This window comes from Balaenoptera borealis (genome assembly GCF_965194805.1).
Source record: "Balaenoptera borealis genome assembly, chromosome: 12".
NCBI lineage: Eukaryota > Metazoa > Chordata > Mammalia > Artiodactyla > Balaenopteridae > Balaenoptera > Balaenoptera borealis.
In genome coordinates, this window is record NC_138869.1 from 88021219 (window position 1) to 88040791 (window position 19573).

At 45.4% G+C, this 19573-nt stretch overlaps 1 protein-coding gene across 1 annotated transcript; it reads left to right on the top strand.

The window, feature by feature from the left end:
* Positions 1-5515: 5515 nt before the first annotated feature.
* Positions 5516-8754, top strand: POM121L2 (POM121 transmembrane nucleoporin like 2). The gene is given in 6 exon segments (XM_082345637.1): positions 5516-6546; positions 6550-6964; positions 6967-7254; positions 7257-7978; positions 7982-8108; positions 8111-8754. Coding segments are annotated over 6 exon segments (3048 nt in total). The 5' UTR covers positions 5516-5604; the 3' UTR covers positions 8665-8754.
* Positions 8755-19573: the final 10819 nt, after the last annotated feature.

The following is a 19573-nucleotide window of genomic DNA, read 5'->3' on the forward strand; positions in this document are numbered from 1 at the left end:
AAACTCCACATTAACAACACTCAATCCAATTCAGAAATGGGCAAGAAACATGAAAAGATATTTCACCAAAGAGGATACACAAATGGGAAATAAGCACATGAAAAGATGTTCAATATCACTAGTCATTTAGGAAATATATATTAAGACCATGGTGAGATATCACAGCACACCTATTGTAAGAGATAAAATAACAAATGGTAACAACTGCCAAAGGTTGGTAAGAATACAGAGAAACTGGATCTGTTATACATTGCTCATAGGAATGTAGAATGGTGTAGCCACTCTGAAAAGTAGTTTGTCAGTTTCTTAAAGAACTAAACACACACTTACCATACAACTCAGCAATTCCACTCCTAGGCATTGATCCCAGAACAAAGAAAACTTATATCCACACAAAACCCTGTGCATTATTATTTATAGGAGCTTTATTTGTAATAGTTCAAACCTGAAAACAACGAAAATGTTCCTTAATAGGTGAATAGGTTAAACAAGCTGTGGTCCATCTATACTATGGATTACTACTCAAAAGTAAAAAAAAATGAACTATTGATACATGCCACCTTGATACATTATCTTTGCAACTTCATGTGAATTTATAAGTATAATTACTTCATGTGAATTTATAATTATTTATGATTATTTCATTGAAATAATATATTTATTATATAATATAAACACTTCCTCTTCCTCATGAACTTGGCCATGTGACTTGGTTTGACTAATGAAATGTCCGTGGAAATGTCCAGTCTGACATATCAGAGAAGTTAAGAACCATTATGTGGGGAATTAGGTAGAAGAGCCCTTGGTAATCAAATCACTTGGTTCATAGATAGGTGAGTTCTGTATGGTGCTGTGAGCTTTAAATGAACTGCTGTGACACAATCTCCCACTCAGAAGTAACCCTGCAAGATAGTGGTGAAAAGAAATCCTCCCAGTGGTTAGAGCTTTAGATGGTTCATTTGATGTTCCTCTTTACATGGAGAGAGAAGTGGCCTAAGATAAAGCTGTATATGGAATCCTAGGCAAAAGGGAATGGTTGGCTGGAAGATCAGGAATCTGAAAAGAGTAAGCTTTGAAGATTAGAGACCAGAGGTGTGGAGAAATGCATGTGGATTGACTTGTGGGAATTGTCACAATGTTGAGGATCTTTTATCATTTATTAATACCTACCAGATAAAATCTACTTCAGAACAGCCACTGAACAATTAGCTGGACAGATCAACTCATCCAGTAGATGTCATCACCCTCAGACATCAACAACAGGAATTTCTTATTTTAAAATATTATTAAAAGATTGAAGGAAGGTTTTTTACCCTCTTTTTTTTTTTTTTTTTTTCTTCTCGGTGTGGGGCTGAAGTGTGGTGAGTCATGTCTCCAGGTATCTCAAATGATCTCAAATACTTTAAGGTTGAAATTTCCAGTATACAAACATCTAACTGATTGTAGAGAGCCATAAACCACAGCTAGCAAGAGTAAATGTTGAATGAATGGGGTAACACTGCAACCAGTGTACTGTGACAACACAGCAAAGGAAGGTGGGAATTATTCATCCTAGAAGAAATGTTAGGGGAACTTAATAGACAAATCGTTTGAAGTAGTCACGGAAAATGGAGGGCAGACCGCATTTGTCCAAAACCTTTGGATCCATTGATCCCAACATTTGAACAAAAGCTTGAAGGAGGCCAGGGAGTAAATCTTATATATATCTGAGGTAAGAATTCTCTACACAGAGGGAACAGCATCAGAACAATATGTTCGACATGGTAAAATAGAGGAATAAAAGCAAAATATTCTCTAAGAGGTGAGGGCAGATACCTACTTAGTCACACAGGCAAGAATCCTTCAGCAGAAGAGGAGAGAAAGAAGCCACATCACAACTGTGAAATAGAGGTGGAAAAAAAAAAAAAAAAACCCGAATCAGAGAGGACTGTTTAGAATAAGTGTGATTTCCCTTCACTAACTGCAGGAATAATCACAGATAGGGGCATGTGGAGTGTAGTCTCTGGGAGAGTTAACACTGTGTCCTGTTTGATACCAAAAAAATGCTGGTGGCATTAGAACCATTTCCTTAATTCTTTGACCACTGTGGAACGGTCACTGTCTTTCACGTCTTCCTTATCTGACTCTAAAAGGAAGAGACATTTCGAATACCATTATATAAGTGACAGTGTTTTTGAAATCACTCAGAAGTGAATGGGTGTAAAATCAATGTAAAAAAAGGTCATGAATGGTATTTTAATAAATGAAATAGAAGATATAGGAATAGAAATAGGAAACATCAGAATAAACCCATGCAGGAAAATACTGTTTGGTAGAGTTTGGCCTCTGTGACTCTCCAAATATCTATCATCTATCTATAGCTATATCGATATTGGTATAGATTATTGATAGATAGATTCAGATAGTTATCTTTCTCATTTATATATATAAATCTCTCTCTCATATGTATAAATGTATATATATATATATATATATATATACATACATACATTTGTTTGCATATTATATTGAGTTGTGACTTAAAACGTATTTCGACACTGAGTTGCAGTCAGAAAAGTTTTGAAAAAAGACTTTCTTGAGAGGGTACAATTTGAAGATGGCAGCATCTCCCTGAGATGACAAAGATCTCGGGGTGGGGGGTCGGGGTAAGAGCCCCAAAGGAATAATGGAGTTTCGCTTTCCTTGGCTGGGGTAGCTGCATAGCTGGGCTCAGGTAGGGCAGTGCGCGTGGCTGCAGACCCGAGGAGGGTACTCTGCTGGTGCGAGCTGCTAAGCTCGCCACTCCACCATCGCTCCTTAAGTTTTATTGTGGACGGGGACATGGAGTACAAGGAGAAAAAACAAACAAACAAAAACACACTAGCATACAAGCCTCGGCCTAGCCATGTGACTGAAGGAACACTTTACGCTCACTCTCCAAAAGCTTCCAGTACTAAAGAGAAAAGATTTACAACCTTCCAGACCGGCCCCTTCTAGCGTCATCGCAGAGGCAGCTGCAAACGAGAGCTGTGTCCAGGAACTTCCCAAAGGCTCTGCTCTCTAATATAAGCCTCGAGAAAAGGAAGGTCCTATCTTTTAAAAAATGTGTTTAGTCCAAACGGCCCCAAACGAGATACAATCGGAATTGTGACCCCCGTGTAATAAGTTGAGAAACAAATTGGGTTAACTCTATTTCAGGCACACCGTCCTGAAAATCTTGCGCCCTTGCCAGCAAACAAAATGCCTCTCTTTTACTCAAAGTGTTATCTAAGATTTTTCGACAGGTAACAGAGGAGATGGTTAACACGTTTCCTTTCCGGCGGCAGCAGAGTTGGCTCCACGACTTCCGCTCTTCTCCCCGAGAAGGGTCCACCCAGAGTTTTGCTCCGCGGGCTCTTCCTCCGCTCCGAGAGGCTAGCGGCTCCAGGGAGTGGGGAGGGGTGCTGGCGAGGGGGTTCAATGACGAGCTTGGGCACTCTTGGGCAGGCTGGAAAATTGCAGACCCGAAGGTGATGACCCGAGGTCATCTGGTTGCGGAAGAGCTGATCTCTTACGTGCCTCGAGAGAGAGGGGCGACGAAAACCATCAGAAAGAAAGGAAATCGAAAAAAATGTTCAGCGCAGAAACGGTGACATAATCATCGAAGGGAAGAACAGCGGCAGTCTTCCAAGGTGAAGCAGAGTGGCGCAGCGGAAGCGTGCTGGGCCCATAACCCAGAGGTCGATGGATCGAAACCATCCTCTGCTACAGAGCTTTTCCGTCCCTTGCTCAACTTTACTCCAACTAGGCTACAAGCACGCACAAAAACCGAATCAATTTCTACCTCTTCCATGTTCAACCAGTTGACATCCACGAGTTTGAGAATCCGCTAGTTTGGCTTCTTGCTTCCCACCTTACTTTGAAATCCCACCATTCTCTCACTAGGCAGTTCCAAAACTCTTCTACCTATCTGAAGGGACACACTGCCCCGAATTGTAAAATTCCTTCCATCCCTGGTGTCCAGTAGAGGAGCAATGGAAATATTCCTTCAGTGGAGGTGGTCTTATATCAATATATTGTATGCGACCTCTTGGAGAAAGAGGTGATGCATTCCATATTTACTTCTGTTACAACTTCCAGTAAAGGGCCTTTCAAATTTATTATCTAATTACGATGTTCTGATTGATTGCATTCTATTAGTAAATGCAAATATAAATGAAACCAAAAGAATTAATTATAACAGATTTGTGGTTCCGTCACATATCAAAATTTCAGATTTCAGTGTCTGTACCTCTATTTGGTGCAGACTAGTATAGTAGAACGATCGAATAAAGACTCTAAGCGTAAACATACATTATATTGGCGTAAAATTCTGTGGAAATACAAACTCAAGGAGAAAGAGATCGATGAAGTGGGAGATGTCTGGACCCATTTTTGGACAGTGTGGGTTTTGAATGGAACTCGTTCTCCGAGTTCCTTAACTTAACAACCTTAAAATGACCTTTCTTGAAAGAAACGTATTCAATCCGTGCCATTTTTATCGTTATTGGAAGGAATGGTATTGGAAATCTTAAAACGTTATTCGTTTTTGAATTTCTCAGAATGTTAGTGCCCTAGTTCACTCTGGCTTAGCCTGAATATTCAGCCGCAGATTAAATCTCCCACTTCTTTGCTCCCCTCCTGGCGCTCCGACCCCACTGGGCTAGCTGAGGATCGCCATTGGAGAGGGTGGCCGGGGCGGGGGGGGCGGGGGGGTTGCTGAGCGAGGGACAAAGCCGGGTGCCTGCGGAGGCGCTCAGGTTCTCGGTCGGCAGACAAGAAATCCCTTTGGCCCCCTCCGGAGCCTCGAGACCCCGCCACGGTGCCACCGTACCTGCATACTCAAAGTGCGAACAATCGGAGGGCGACACACAGTCAGCCTCGGGGAGGCGACCCTGGATGGTGGCTGCGTCCGGAGCTTGTCATCCCGGAGGCAAATGACTGGCACCTACTGGCTGCAGAAAGGAAAGGGCAAAGGAAAGGAAGAAGGGCGGGAATCCCCAAGCAGCAAACCCGGCCTCCGTTATTCCCCGCTGCTGGCGCCACGAACGCCGTCTGGGCTGCCCAGGTCCACGCGCCCGGGTCTCCGGTCCCGCGCTCCCGCCAGCGCCCCGCCCCCCGCCCCCAACCTCCACCGACTCACGCTGAGGGGCTCGGACTGCCCTCCCTACTCCGACTCCGGGGGACGGGCGGGCGGGCGGACGGAGCGGTGCCGGGGCCGGGAGCCGGCGTCTGGAGACCCGGCGCCTGCTCGACTCTAGCTCTGGGACTCCGGCCGCGCGCTTCCTCTCCAATCCCTCTCCTCGTGCCGCGCGCTGCAACCCGGAGAGGAGAGAAAAGAGGCCAGAGCGGCCAGCTTAGGCCTCAAACTAGCAGAGCAGGCTACGGGGGCTGCCGAGGTCCCGCGTGTCCTCTGTTTCCACCGGCCGCTCACTTTCGGATGCAGGACCTGGAGGGTGAGGAGCGCCCCGAGACCCTTTCACTCTCCTCGCGCAGGGATCCCAACCGTCACCGGAACACTTCGACTGCGGCTGAGTCAGCAGGCGTCAGAAACCTCGGGAGCCCAAACCCGAAGTCAGAGTCACCGACTCCGCCTCACTGCTCCACATGGGCACTTACGTGGGCAAGCTGGGACTCTCGCCGTCATCCCCAGCAGAGGGGCGCACAGACTTGTCGGAGAGGCCCTTGAACGGCCGGCCAGCTCAGCCCCTTCATCAGGTCCCCCGGGTTCAGCACGTCCATCGTGCCCACCCTGCCCCTCGGCACAGACCTGCGAGGAGGCCGCCGAACGGGGATCCTACCAGTCCCAACGCGTGGGTGGTCAACGAGGCTTGGAGGCGCTTTCCCATGAACAGGTCCCGGAGCTCCATCATGGGGCCTCTTCCCTCAGACGGGTGGGAAAGTTACTTCAAGCGGAGTATCTGGTCTCTTCGGCACGCCAGGGCAATCTGGAGCCCGGTGACCATCAGGCTCGCTCCTCGTGAGCGGACAGCGCCCCCCTCCACTGCCCCAGCAGAGGAAACGAACTCTGCAGGGTTCTCACCTTCTGAGAAGCCCCCAGACCCATGTGCGAAGGAGACAGTGCTGAGGGCCCTCAGAGAGCGCAAGAAGGGGAAAGTGAGGTGGGAAGAACGACTGTTCCATGAGAGCTTGGACAGTAGGAGAAGGATTCCAGAGACCAGACCATCTGCGTTTAAGCCTCTGACGAAAAATGGAGTCCTCGCTTCTTTTGTGCCCAGGCCTGGGCCTCTGCAGAGAAGCCTCGACTGCTGGGGCTCGGATCACAGCTTGAATAACAGGCCCAGCTGCTCCTCCATGGACTCCTTGGCCGGCACACACACAGGTGGCCCCCTTAGCTCCCAAAGAAATGCTATTACAAGCTCTTACAGCTCTTCTAGAGATTTCTCTGAGCCTTGGAAGAGAAGTATTCCCAGTACATCACTCCAGATACCAGAGTGGCCAATAACAAGGAAAGAACATGGCCATCCGTCTCACTCTCCAGTCCCACCGGTATCAGATGAGTCCCGAGAAACATCTGGCAGCTCTGGGTAGCAAAATCAGATTCCCCTGCTTCTATCAAGCCCTGGCAGCCTGCTGTCCCTGACTCCACCTCCTCAGCTTGCTTATGCAGTCCCTGAAGACCTGGCCTTAGGGAAGAAAGCTGGACTCCAACGGAGCAACAAAGCCAGCGAGGATACGACTGAGGTCACCACAGACTCTGTCCCTGACACTTGGTCTGCTCTTCAGCCTTCCCTGTCCCAGGGCGCTGCTCCTCCGCTGGAAAGCTTACATAAAATGCAGAAGTCTCCAAGTCCACTGGCCTTCCCACAACCTACCGGAGAGGCAATCAGTGTGGCCCACTCGCCTCTGAAGACAGCGGGCCTGCTGGCCCCACGTGGGTGCTCACAGTCAGAGCCCCTTTCAGGCACCTCTTCAGACTCAAAACCCACAACTACTTTCATCCCTCTGACCCTTGTTTTCCCACATCACCAGTCACTGACACCACGTGGCCACCTTCAACCTCTCAGGCTGCCATACCCCGAGACTCACCTGCCATTATCCCTGCAGCACCCACTATGCAAAGCACTTTGTTTGGATTGATGAGCAGCCCAGGTCCCCATCTTCCTGCATCTGCACCTCCTGTTGCAACTTCTGCTGACCGCTTGTCAAAACCCATTATGGGGCTCCCAGCCAATAGTGAGATAGGAGGCTCCTCATATTCCAGAATTTCAAGCACAGCTGCAGCATCTTACAGCATCTTACACCTCCGGGTATCTCAACTCCCACCTTCAAGGCTATCTTTGGCAGCCTAAGACCACTTAAAACTATGCCCGTGAGAGCTCCTTTCTCTTTCAAGCAGACCTCTCCTCCACCTACTCCTGCTTCTACCCGTCTCTTCCATGGCCTGGTCAAGGCTACCTCTGTAGTCGTGTCCACCACCCCAGCCAGCACGTGCAAAGGCTCTTTTAAGCCACCTTTGGATTTTGGTGTAGTGAATGTTACCAGTACCATGGGCAACACTTGCTCCATCCCTTCCACTTGCCCCCCTTTCCCTCTCGGGGCTGCCTGTGCCTCCAGGGCCAGCTTCTCCCCAGCTGCAGGCTTCACTTTCCCACTATGCCAGCGTCCAACCGTTCCTACTGTGCACACAGTCACCATCTTTAGCCAGGTTCTTCCCAGCGCTGTCCAGATATCCCCTACCAGGAGCACTGCCCATTGTAGCGCTGTGGGTAGCCCTCTGGCAACTTCAGCCCTAGTAACCACCAACCAGCCTGCATTGTCATCCAGGATCTCCAGTTCGACCGCAGCATTCACAATTCCCTTGGAGTCAAGCTCAAGGCCACCTTTCCCACTATCCCTGGGAGCCACTCCCCAACCTGCGTTTGGGGCTGCATATGTGCAGAAGCAAGAAGTCCCCCAACCAGCCCTTGGCCCAAGCTTCAGTAGCTCTTTCATTTTTGGAAGCTCACCAGGGGCCTCCTGAATCCCAACACCGACTCCAGCCCAGCCATCCTTCAGCGGTACCACGCAGTCAGCCTTTGGGGGTTTGGCACCATCAGCCTCCACCTTTCACATCCCGGCCAGCTTCTGGCCGGCCTTTGGCAGCACTCCAGTCAAGCTAATACGAACGGTTTGGGAGTTGTCACCCCAACCCACCGGAGTGGGGCTTGTGGCTCAGTGTTTGGCAGTACAGCCCCACGACCTTTTGACTTTGGGGGATTAGTGACCCCTATAGACTGTGAGGAGACTGGGATGGGCGTCACTGCCCCAGACATGAGCTCCAACCCTGGAGCATTCAGCACTGGAGCAGAGCCAAGTGGGACCACTAGCAGCATCACACCCTTGGGAACAGGCTGCGGCCCAAACAACCAGAGCCGGACCAGCCAGGGCACACATTTTGCCTTGGGGAAGGCCAGCATTTCTGCAAGAAAAACTATGTTTGGGGACCCCTCCATGACCCCCTTTGCTCAGAGCACCCCGGTCACTGGATCAGTTAAGGCAGGCAGCAGCCTTGGCTTTGGGATGCCCGCTCCACCGCCCCAGGGCTCTGTTGGGAGAAGATCTTTCAGACTGTCAGCCCCTTCATTTTCCATTGGTGCAAAATCAAAATCCCCAAAGAATAGGGAGCAAGGGCATTCCCGAAGGCCTCATGCCCACAAGAAATAACTTGTGTTCCTTGCCATTCGTACTCTGATTTGGACCTCAGCATAGTGAAGTGCCTCAGTCACTTCTAATTTTCTACAGCAAAAATACCCCAGATCTAAGGTGAGAGCTTTACACATTCACCTTGTGGTCCTAACCTACATTCTAGAGGAAAATGAAGGACTAAAGTATCTAGTGGTGATAGCAGAATGAAAATGAGTGGAACCATAGCTTTGGAATTGAACGGAGACTTGCCTTCCCCTCCCTACCCACTCCGTTCTGTGTCAAGGGTGAGCTCAGTCAGGACACTGCCTCCTGCTTTTTTCTCTGGGAACAGACGTGCCAGGGAGGCAAAAAGTACAACCCATATTCTCTTGCATCTTCGGGAGGAGGAATAGATTCTCTCTAAATCTTAGCCTGCTTTTATTTGGCTCAAAGAAGTGGTTCCTTTATCTGGTCCCCTAGGGAGGCCAATTCCTCATTTCTTGCCATTTTGCTCCTCAGTTGGTTCTTGGGGAAGATTTTTTTTAATTTAATTTATTTATTTTGGAGAAGCTTTTAATGCAATTTGACCTTGAAGCCAACTTTTCCTTGAGGATCAATGGCCTACCCATGAGAGCATCCGTGGGAGGGCCAGGGGAGGAAAAAAGAGAGTGGTGCAACCTTGCTTCTTTTCCTTACACCATAGGTCATAATTCCTCCATAATTACGAGTGAGAAATGCTCAATTAAGGAACCAAAGCTTCTACTTTTCTTTTAATGTGTACCTTATAAAATCACCCTCTACCTCACATCTCTCCCAGAGAGGGTGGGTAGGGCAGGAAAACTCTTGGGCCTGAGAACAAAGGGAGAAAGGGAGGAAGAGCAGATACCTAAGCTGGCCTCTGTACTGTAACCAATGGGAGGTCTTTGAGTAGCTACGATATATTCCTTAGCACATGTCATCCTGATGGAAAAAAAGAAAAGGCAAGAATGACTCCCTGAATACATCTGTCTCCTGTTTTATGGATACATTGGAAGAGACCTCATTGGAAAAATAAGCAATCTTAAGTTGGTTGATAAAATAAAAATAAATTGTTGAAATGAGTTTATGATACAGGAATTGCTATAAAACTCATATCTATTCAGAGGCAGAAAGATATTAAGAAACTTGCCCAAGGTCAACCAGTTAGAAAAGGTCAGATTTGGGATTTCAACCCTATTGGCTCCAAAGTCTGTGTTCGCTTCTCCCTCACTACAGCAAATCACCAAAGTCAGACCTCTAACCCAGGTATATACGACTCTAAATATCCACGCTGTTTCTACTTTGAAAGGCATCCCACAACCCAAGATTGCCATCTTACAGAGGGGGGCAAGAGGACAAGTATTAGACAATTTCTACAGCTCTTTACATGATAATTTAACATTTATACGGTGATGTCTATATACCTTGTATCGTGCTTGGCACCAGACATTCAGAGGTGAAGGAAAACTTCTGCTTTGGAGATTACAATTTTAGTGGGGAGACTGGTAAGTAAGCCAGTGATTCCATAACAAGCGACAGGTACCAAGGGAAGGGAAGCAGGGCAGAAGGTCCCTTCTTATCTAAGTCTTGAAACTTGAATTCTGTTTTACGGTGTGTGTTCTCCAGTTCTAGCAACTGGAGAAGGGTATTTCAGGCCAAAGACAAAACACGTGCAAAGGAGGGTCTGGAAGACAGAACGCATCTATCTGGATAACTTTCAAGGAGTCAGACATGGTTTGGGAGAAGAAGGGGCAGATTATGGATACGCTTATAAACCATATCGTGCAGTGTGCACAGGATTCCAAATGCAACGGAGAGTCATGGAAAGATTTTAAGTAGGAAAGAGACAAGCTTGGGTTTAGACTGCTCTGGCTGTCATGTGAGGGAGGAGTCAAATGGGGACAGGCTGGAGGCTTGGAAATGTGTGGGAGACTGCGGAGACACCAACAAAGATGAAAGATACAATACATTCCAACTAGGTAATTAATTACCTGGTTAACAGGGATTGTTAACCAGGTAGTTAAGAGTGGGCGTGGGGAGGCAGTAGAGAGAGGAGGGATTAAGAAGCAGGACTTGGTGACAGATTGCACCGTGTGGGCAGAGGAGATGGGCAGAATAAGGGTAAGGGGGAGTTGGAGAAGACCGACCCTTAGCCATCTGACTTGGAGGATGGAAAATGTAATTTTGGCAGAATACATGGAATTTTGTATAGACTGAGTGTGAAATGACCAAGGAATATGAAGGAAATATTTGTCACATTCAATCATTCATTCACTCAAAAAATACTGGGCGTCTGATGCTGGTTACTAGGCACTCTTCTAATATTTGGGATGTTCTCAGTGACAGATAAAATTCCTGTTCTTGTGGAGTTTATGTTCTAGTAGGGGGTGTGATTAAAAAATAAACAATAAACATAATAGGAAATAACTACCATGTGAAAGAGATTGTAACCGGCATGGCAAAAATATAGAGCAGGGTAGGTGGATTAAGATGGCGCTACAGTTTCATCTGAGCTCTTATGAGAGGTTGACATCTGAGCAAAGACTTGAATTCACTGACAGACTTAGCCATGCCAGAGTATGAGGGAAGAGGATTCCAGGCAAAGAGAAAACCTGGTGGAAGTCCCCAAGAGTGAGATGTGGAACAAGTAGAGGCTTTGGGACAAATAGATGACATGACTTGACTCATTTTTAGGATTGTTCTGGCTGCTGGCTGAGATGGGACGGTAGAGGAGTGAAAGCGGGGAGACTGGGAGGAGGGTTCTGCAGGAATCCAGGTGGGATTCAATGGTGGCCCAGCCGAGGACGCTTACAATGCAAGTGGTGAGAAGTGGTCAGATTTATATATATATTTAATCGATTTGCTCTTAAAGGGGTTGTGAGGTGTGAGATGAAGAGAGGAATCCGGGATAAAGCAAAGGTTTTTGGTTAGAGCAAATGAATGTATGGAGTGTCTGGTGAGGGCTAGGGAAAGATTGGAGCATTGTCAATGTACCTTAGAATAATATCGAAACCTTCGGAAAAGGTGAGATCCCTTACGGGGAGGGTATAGAATATGAGAAACAGGGCTAAATTCGTCGTTTTAGAACGGCAGGAAGTTAATGAACTTTTCAAGTGCAGTTGGTACAAGTAGCTAAACTCTTCAAAGAAAAGAAAATTGCCTCATCTCATACAATTAACAGAAATGAATTCCAGATGGATTAAGGACTCTGATAGTATGAAATAAAATTATTTTAAAAATAATTTATTTTTATAAATTATTTTAAATAGGTAGGAGGAAGGAAGCCTCACTCGGGGACTTTGAATCTGATCTTTAGGGGGGGCTCAGAGTCGTCAGTTAGAGGGAGGCCTCCAAGAAGCAGAGTTCAATCAGGCCAAATGTTTTTTTTTTCTCTTTTTCTTTTTCCTAACTCCGAGATGGGGGAGAGTGAAATAGGAAGAATGTGGAGATTTAAAAAATTAACGTTACTTTTCGGTTGTTTCGGTTCTTTGTGTTCCCTCTCCTTCTCCTCCCTCCCCGCCTCCCCTCGCCCCACCCCTCCGGCCCCCCAGCCCCCCCGGCACCCCGCCCCGAGAATTTGAAGAAACCATTTTGTTTCCTTTTCATTTAATTGCTTACAGAGGAGCGTACTAGCGGTTAGCTCAGTTGGTTAGAGCCTGCTGCTAATAACGCCAAGGTCGTGGGTTCGGTCCCCGTACCGGGCAATTTGTGCCACAAGGCTTTCCTCTTAGATTTCAACACAGATGAGAGTTCTTCCAGTCTCAGGTCCACTGCGATGTCACAATTAACGTCAGGGTGAGAGACAAACCTCGCGCGGAGAACTTAAAAAGATTTAGACGTACATCTTTGATTTCCCTCAAGGTTGAAGTCCTCGTTTGAATCCCATCTACAGGGCGAAAGGATAGTAGTGAGTGACCAGCAAGGGAAATAGAGCTGCTTTGGGCATATTATTTCTCCTCTGGGTAACTGATTCTTGCAAAGAAACTGACCCTATTGGATTATTTTCGTCCAAAAATAAACTGGGAAACCATCCACACTTTCTACACTTCCACACTTGGGTCTTAACCAGTTCAGCGAAAGATGAAACACGATTTTTTTATATGATGTGTGAAAAAAAAATTTATTAATATCAACACAGTAGGAAAGAAAGAGCTTTGCCAATTGTCTCTTTATAACAGGGAAAGCGCTCCCAATGACCAAAGCTGGAACAGTTTGAACAACAGATAGTGTGGTTTTGGATTATCATCCAAAGTATAAAATACATATTCACGAGTCCATACTGATATAAATCAATCAATGAATACAGGAGAAGGGAAACATTTTCCTTACAGAAGAATTCCAACTAATATAAGTAAATACTCCCCCCACACACACCCCCCCCCCCACCCCAGGAGATGAAGCTTAATCCCCTCCCTTCCGGTATAGGGGCCACACTTAGTGACTAACTTCTAAATAGTAGAGTAGGAAGTAGGAAAAAAAATAGGAACTTCACAAGGGAGAAAAATGGCAAACACTACCTTCAAAATGATCAGGGTTGGCATCACCAATGGTAAGCTATGCTCCTATCATGTAACATCTGCTATGGTGCGATGGGACCAGTACTTTATCTCTGTGGTCTCCCACAAAAACCTATAACCCCAAACCAATCACGTAAAAAATATCAGACAAACCCAGATTGGAAAACAGTCAAGTATACTACAGAAATACTTCATCAACACTGAGAAACTGTCACAGACTAGAGGAGGCTGAATACAATGTAGGATCCTGGAAACAAAAGGGACATCAGTGTGAAAACTGATGTGATATAGACAAAGTCAGGAGTTTAGTTATTAGTAAAGTACCCACGTTGGTTTCTTAGTTTTAACAAAGGTACCATGGTAATGGAAGGAGCTAATATTAAGGGAAACTAGGTAATGGGTATAAGGCAATTCTCTGTATTGTCTTTGCAACTTTTCTAAAATTATTCCAAAATAAAAATTTAATTTTAAAAATTACAATAAGGAACATATCTCTTTGCCACCACTGAAATCAGTGTTGAGGCAAACGCCTGGTTGACAGTAGGTCCATGATAAGTAGTTGTTCAAAGCTGAAGGAATGTGATATTGTTGTCTTATTTTGGTGAGGGACATGGCAGAGATATTTATATGGTTATCTGTGCTAGATGATGTATACTTGTCCTGCCAAATACTCTCCTAGAGTCCCATTCGCACACTGAAATGCAAACCAGACCAACGAGATTTGTCTTTAGCCTGTAAAAGACATCTGAAATGGAGCCATCTGGTTTCTGTTGAACTTGAAGTTTGGTGGGTTTCTCTCACAAAGTTTCAAATCACACCCAAAGTGTTTTCTTTCCTATCTTGGCCCTAAACTATTTCCATTTGGGCCAATAAACATCTGAACCACTTCTCTTTGTTACATCCTGCCCCACAAAACTGGGTTTATCTATCACACCATGGTCCCATTATAAAATCCAAGTTTTTCAGAAAGAACAGCGGCCAGTTCAATGTTCTTTGGTGGGTTCTTCACAGAGCTCAGACTTCTCCCAGGTAATATTCATCACGCCTTCTTTTTTGTTCTTAAAGACTTCATAGATTACTTTAATGCTGGGTGGATTGTGTGTGTGTGTGTGTGTGTGTGTGTGTGTGTGTGTGTGTGTGTGTGTAAGTTTTAGGCATCTCTGATATGCATAAATGCAGGTGGTTCCTAATTTAACTTAGTCTTCCCATTAATACACATAATACCTGACACTTAAAATACAATAGGAGAGGTGTATTGCACTGGGCAGAAAATTTTAAATCATACAGATTTGACTACAACAAAGGAGTTCTTCAAATAGAAATGAGTGGAAAATGTGACCTACCTTTACAGAAGGCAGCTATAGCTGTTGAAATAAACAACAAAAGGAAACAAATTGCCTGCTATTGCAAGAGATACAGGCAGTTTCCTTACACTATTCTCTATCAGCTCAGGAAGCAATGTTGTGTACCTGGCCTAGATAGAACACGCTTGTAGAAGTCTTATAGATTGAGGCTAGTCATAACCTACACTATCTGCCAGCACTCCCCAAAGAATTTGAGTAAATGAAAACAAGAAATAGAGATTTTACATTATTTTCTCAAGGTCACAAATACAATGACAGGTTTGGAACAAAGAACCAATGGAGCCTGGCATCACAGTCTGTGCTCTCAAGCATCATTCCATACTGCCTCTCATTCTCAAAGGAGAGGATAACTCTCTGATATTTATGCATTGATTGTTTATTTCAGGAACTAGGACCAGTTAAGAACTTTATGACATTTTTAAGTAAGACATATCTACCTAAGTTTTATATTGTCTATATCTCTGTGTCAAACATCGTTCTTAACGTGTATACATTTGCTGAATTCTTACCTTCTTTTTTCCTTTTGCATGCCTTTACCTGCCACATAGCTCCAATATCAATATTGGAAAGCACAGTTCTCTTTTGTAAGATATTGCTTTTTCACAGTAAGAGTAGCAAAAGGTGTGGTGAAGTCCTTCAAAGTGCTCCAGTTCATGTTATGTTTCAAGACCGATAAGCACCATCATTTCCCAATTGCAGATTTGAAACTGAGAAGTATCTCCTATCACGAAGTTGAAGAAGCTCCTAGAAGTGAAGTGGTTTGGCTACCTATTTCAAGGGTCCAGAGGCTCAGAAAGTTTTTCGTGTCTTGGCACAGCATGTAAACTTCTGTGCATATTTCAGGCGAGAGAAAGTAAAAGAACTTGATAGAAATTCTGAGAAATAGTCCCGAGACTCTAGCATTCGTCAAAAATTCTTGAGAAATGCATTGGTGAAACAGGAAAGTGACATCTACTTCAAATACTATCAGAATCAGCACTGTGTCATAATTGGCTCTGTGGCTTAGTTGGTGAAAGCGCCTGTCTAGTAAACAGGAGATCCTGGGTTCGAATCCCAGCGGGGCCTTAGGAGGCAATGTTTTAAATATGACAAGTACAAATTGGAATTAACTGGAGTTGATATGCGTTGAAGTCCTAGGGAGGAGAGAGGACAGCATTAGTCCCCTTGCTTACAAAATAAATATAATATCAACAACTCTCCCAAGAGCGTTGAAAGGTGCTAAAAACCCAGAATACTTGCCCTGAAATCATGAGGTGAAGATTAGAATTGCCTAGAGTGATTGCTTCTTGGTCTTTCCTTTACCTTTTAGATCAGGTGTCAGACATTGCCAGTTCGGTTTTGTGTGACCTCTTCAATTATTTTTGCCTCCTAGAACTTTTAACACAACGGAGACGTTCGTTTTTCTTGATTGATTCATTGAATGGTCAACCTCTCCCCTCAGATCCCCCCAGTTTTGCGCCCGATAACCTTTTGGCACATTGAACAGCGCCTTAGAGCCATGCTTCTCAAAATTTTGTGAGCACATGAATGACCTGGTATGGTCCATTACAGTGAGGATTTTAGATTACTACATCTGCAACAGGGCCTGAAAGTCACCATTTCTACAGTCTCCCAGATGAGTGACATCTACATTACTGTTACGTGGACCATACAGTGTGAGGCAAGGCTACTGAATTGGTGATCTAGTTTCAATGGGTGTGCTTTCAATTTCTGCACTTTCATATGTTTACAGCTATTTTCCACACCCATTACTTAATCTGGAGTTGTTTTCACCCATTTGCCTTTAGTCAAATCTAGTCCAAAACAAATAAAAGAACAAGAAAAAAATTCTAATATAAATTAGAGTAGTGTAAACCAAGTAGTGTTATAACCGTTTCCTCTTTTTTTGTTTTTAGTTTATTTTTACTGGAGTGTAGTTGCTTTACAATGTTGTGTCTGTTTCCGCTGTACAGCAAAGTGAATCAGTTATACGTACACATATATCCCCTCTTTTTCAGATTTCCTTCCCACTTAGGTCACCACAAGCATTGAGCAGAGTTCCCTGTGCTATATGGTAGGTTCTCATTAGTTATGTCTTTTATACATAGTCGTGTATATATGTCAATCCCAATCTCCCAATTCATCTCACTCCCCCTTCCCACCTTGGTATCCATAACTTTGCTGCCTACATCTTTGTCTCTATTTCTGCCTTGCAAGTAAGTTCATCTGTACCGGAAAATGAACGACCATTTATCTCTGTGGTTTCATTTGGCAATTTTAAAAGTAATTAACTGATTTCATGCAAACTTATTATAATACTCAGTGCATGTGCCCTTTGCTACCTCAGGCTTGCATACTTTTTCAGGACATCTGGTAGGGTCAGGATTGGCCACGTTGGGGGCTACTCATTACTTGCTTAACAATAAACTTCTAATCAAATTATTGGAAAATAAAATTATTAGACTTGGGGAGCACCAAACAAATGCCGTTTTATTGGACTTGTAAAACGCGGTGTGCGTGCCACGTTTCCGTGGTGTAGTGGTCAGCACGTTCGCCTTACACGCGAAAGGTCCCCGGTTCGAAACCGGGCGGAAACAGCTCTCTGCCTAGGCTTTTGACACTTTACCCACAAGTGCAACTACTTCCGTACTACCTTGCTGCCCTCTCTAAGGTGCCCGACCTCAAAACAAAGGGCTTCCAACCTATCCTCACAGCAGCAGTGCTCAGACCTACATCTTGTTAAAGTACTTACTGTATTTTCACGTATCTGTAGGTTCCTCAGACTCCAACACCTTTTACAGTGTGTGAATTATGAGTATGTCCTTCCAGTCTGTGCCTAGTGTTTTTCTCTCCTAATGGACTTTTGAGGAAAAACGTGTTCAGTTTTGGGGGGGATACAGTGTAGCAATCTTTCTTGTATGCTTAGTCCTTATTATGTCCTGTCTAACATATAGTTGCTCATCTCAAAGGCGTGGAGTATTTTGCTAAATTTTCTTCAACAGACCTTACTGTTTTCACTTTCACTGTATAGGCAAATGATTTGAAATGCAAGCAAATGGCCAGGAAGCAGCTGAGGTGTGCTTACCGCAATTAGAATTGAATAAGTGAATGAATGCCATCAGACAAACAAGGATGTAAAACAAACAAACGAAAAACAAAAGGTGATGTTTCCAGATGTCTTCCATCTCTGGCATTTTCTTTTTTCCTTGCCAGAAACATTTTCAGAAACCTTCAGTATAAAATTTGTGTGTGGAGAAGGTGGAAAGGAATGGAGGAGAGGGCGGAGGAAATGAATCAGAAACGTTTCCCGTCCCCAGAAACTGCACGGGGATTTCGTGTCCGGCAGAGGCCGTTGCTTAACCTCACTGTCCTTTCCTTTTTCTCCTAGTTCCCGGGGTCCGCGTTCGTACCCCCGTCAGTACCCTCAGGGACTCGGTCTGCAGCCCGCCTTGATCCGGGTCTCTCTGCTCAGGTGCTTCCACAACGCGGTCAAGGCCAAGCCGCCCCTTCTCCGGAAGCCCAGGCTGCGCGCCGGGATCCGTAGGCCGACTGGCCTGAGCCACCCAGGCTTGCCTGCGAGGGGTGGCCGCTCGCTGCCACGAGTTGTCCTTTGGGCGCAGAGACCTGTCGCTTGCGTGGGTTCAAAAGGCAGTTGCCTTGTAGGCACAGAACAGTCCCGGCCGGGCTCGGAAAGGGGTGACGGTGGGTTTACCGGCGTGTGTGTTTAGAGACAAGTCTGTGGGACAGACGTACGCGGAATGGGGCGCGGGGGCCCTCGCAGGCAGGGTACCGAGGCCGGCAGGGGCTCCTCTCGGACGCTTCAGGGGCTCGGCATCCCGCTCAACTCAAGGTGCGTGCCCGGCGGGCGGAGATGGCCCGCGTTGCCACCAGGAAGCCCGCCTCTTCCCGGAGTCAGGGCCGTGAACAGCGCACTCTGGATTTGCCGGGCTGTGTGAGGGATTTCTCAGAAGAGAGAAAGGACAGGGGGAAATGTCCTGATAGTATATTGAGCTGGTGGTGTGTGTGTTTTAGACACCGATTTTCTTATTTACAAAAACACATGAAGTACCGCATACAGTATTTCTACTTGATGGTTATGGAAGAAATGTTCACATATTAAGATATGGGGAAGTCATTATGGCTTACATATGATTTAACTAAAACTTAACCCTGACTAGAACAGCCTGTTTTGCGACCTATTAAACATACCTTTTACATCTGCTTTAACCATTAAAAAAAACCAAAAACCATACCATTACATCTGCTTTAACCATTTAACTTTTACCATTACCAGAAGTAAAAATGTCTATTTTAAAGATGGAGATTAAACGCCTCCCTTCCTGGGACGCCAGTGCCAGTAGTACTGCCTCTCTACAGGGACCCTGGCTCTTGTCCCTCGTGGACTAAGGGGAGTCACATGATCTGAATGCCTGGGAGTTTTCTCAAATGTTTGGGGGGATTTTAGCTGGCTTTTGCTTAGATTAGGTCAGACTAGATCTCAGATTCTGTGAACTTTGAGAGGACAAAAGTATGACAGACAGAAAGCAGTGTTTCTAAAAGAGTTGCCTATGACCTAAACATCTGATGGCTATTTTATTATGTGGCCCTGAAGATTATGGCCTGAAATCCTCTCCATGGCCACTCCTATGTCTTCAGCTTCATTTCGTACCTCACTGCCCCCTCTCTCCCAACCACACTGTCCTACTTGCAAGCAGTTCCTCTTATTTCCCAGGGGTGTGTGCACATATTATTCGTTCTACCTCAAATACTTCTCTATACCTAGTGAACATCTCCTCAACCTTGAAACTTGACCTCCACCATTACTCCTTCAGATAAAACTTTCTAAGTAAATCTTCACATTTCTGTTAGCACTGTACACCTCTCTTTCATGGCAAAAGCCAGTTTGGTGAAAGATGGCAAAGCTGGGATGAGAAAGCATTGCATTCTGGATTCCAAGTTTGTGCCGTCAAGAACATTACCATACCGTGTCTCTCTCTCAACATCCAAGATCCTTCTCTCGAGGCAGTTGTACATTTTGAGGCGTCTCTTTTGCCCAATTTGAAAACTAAA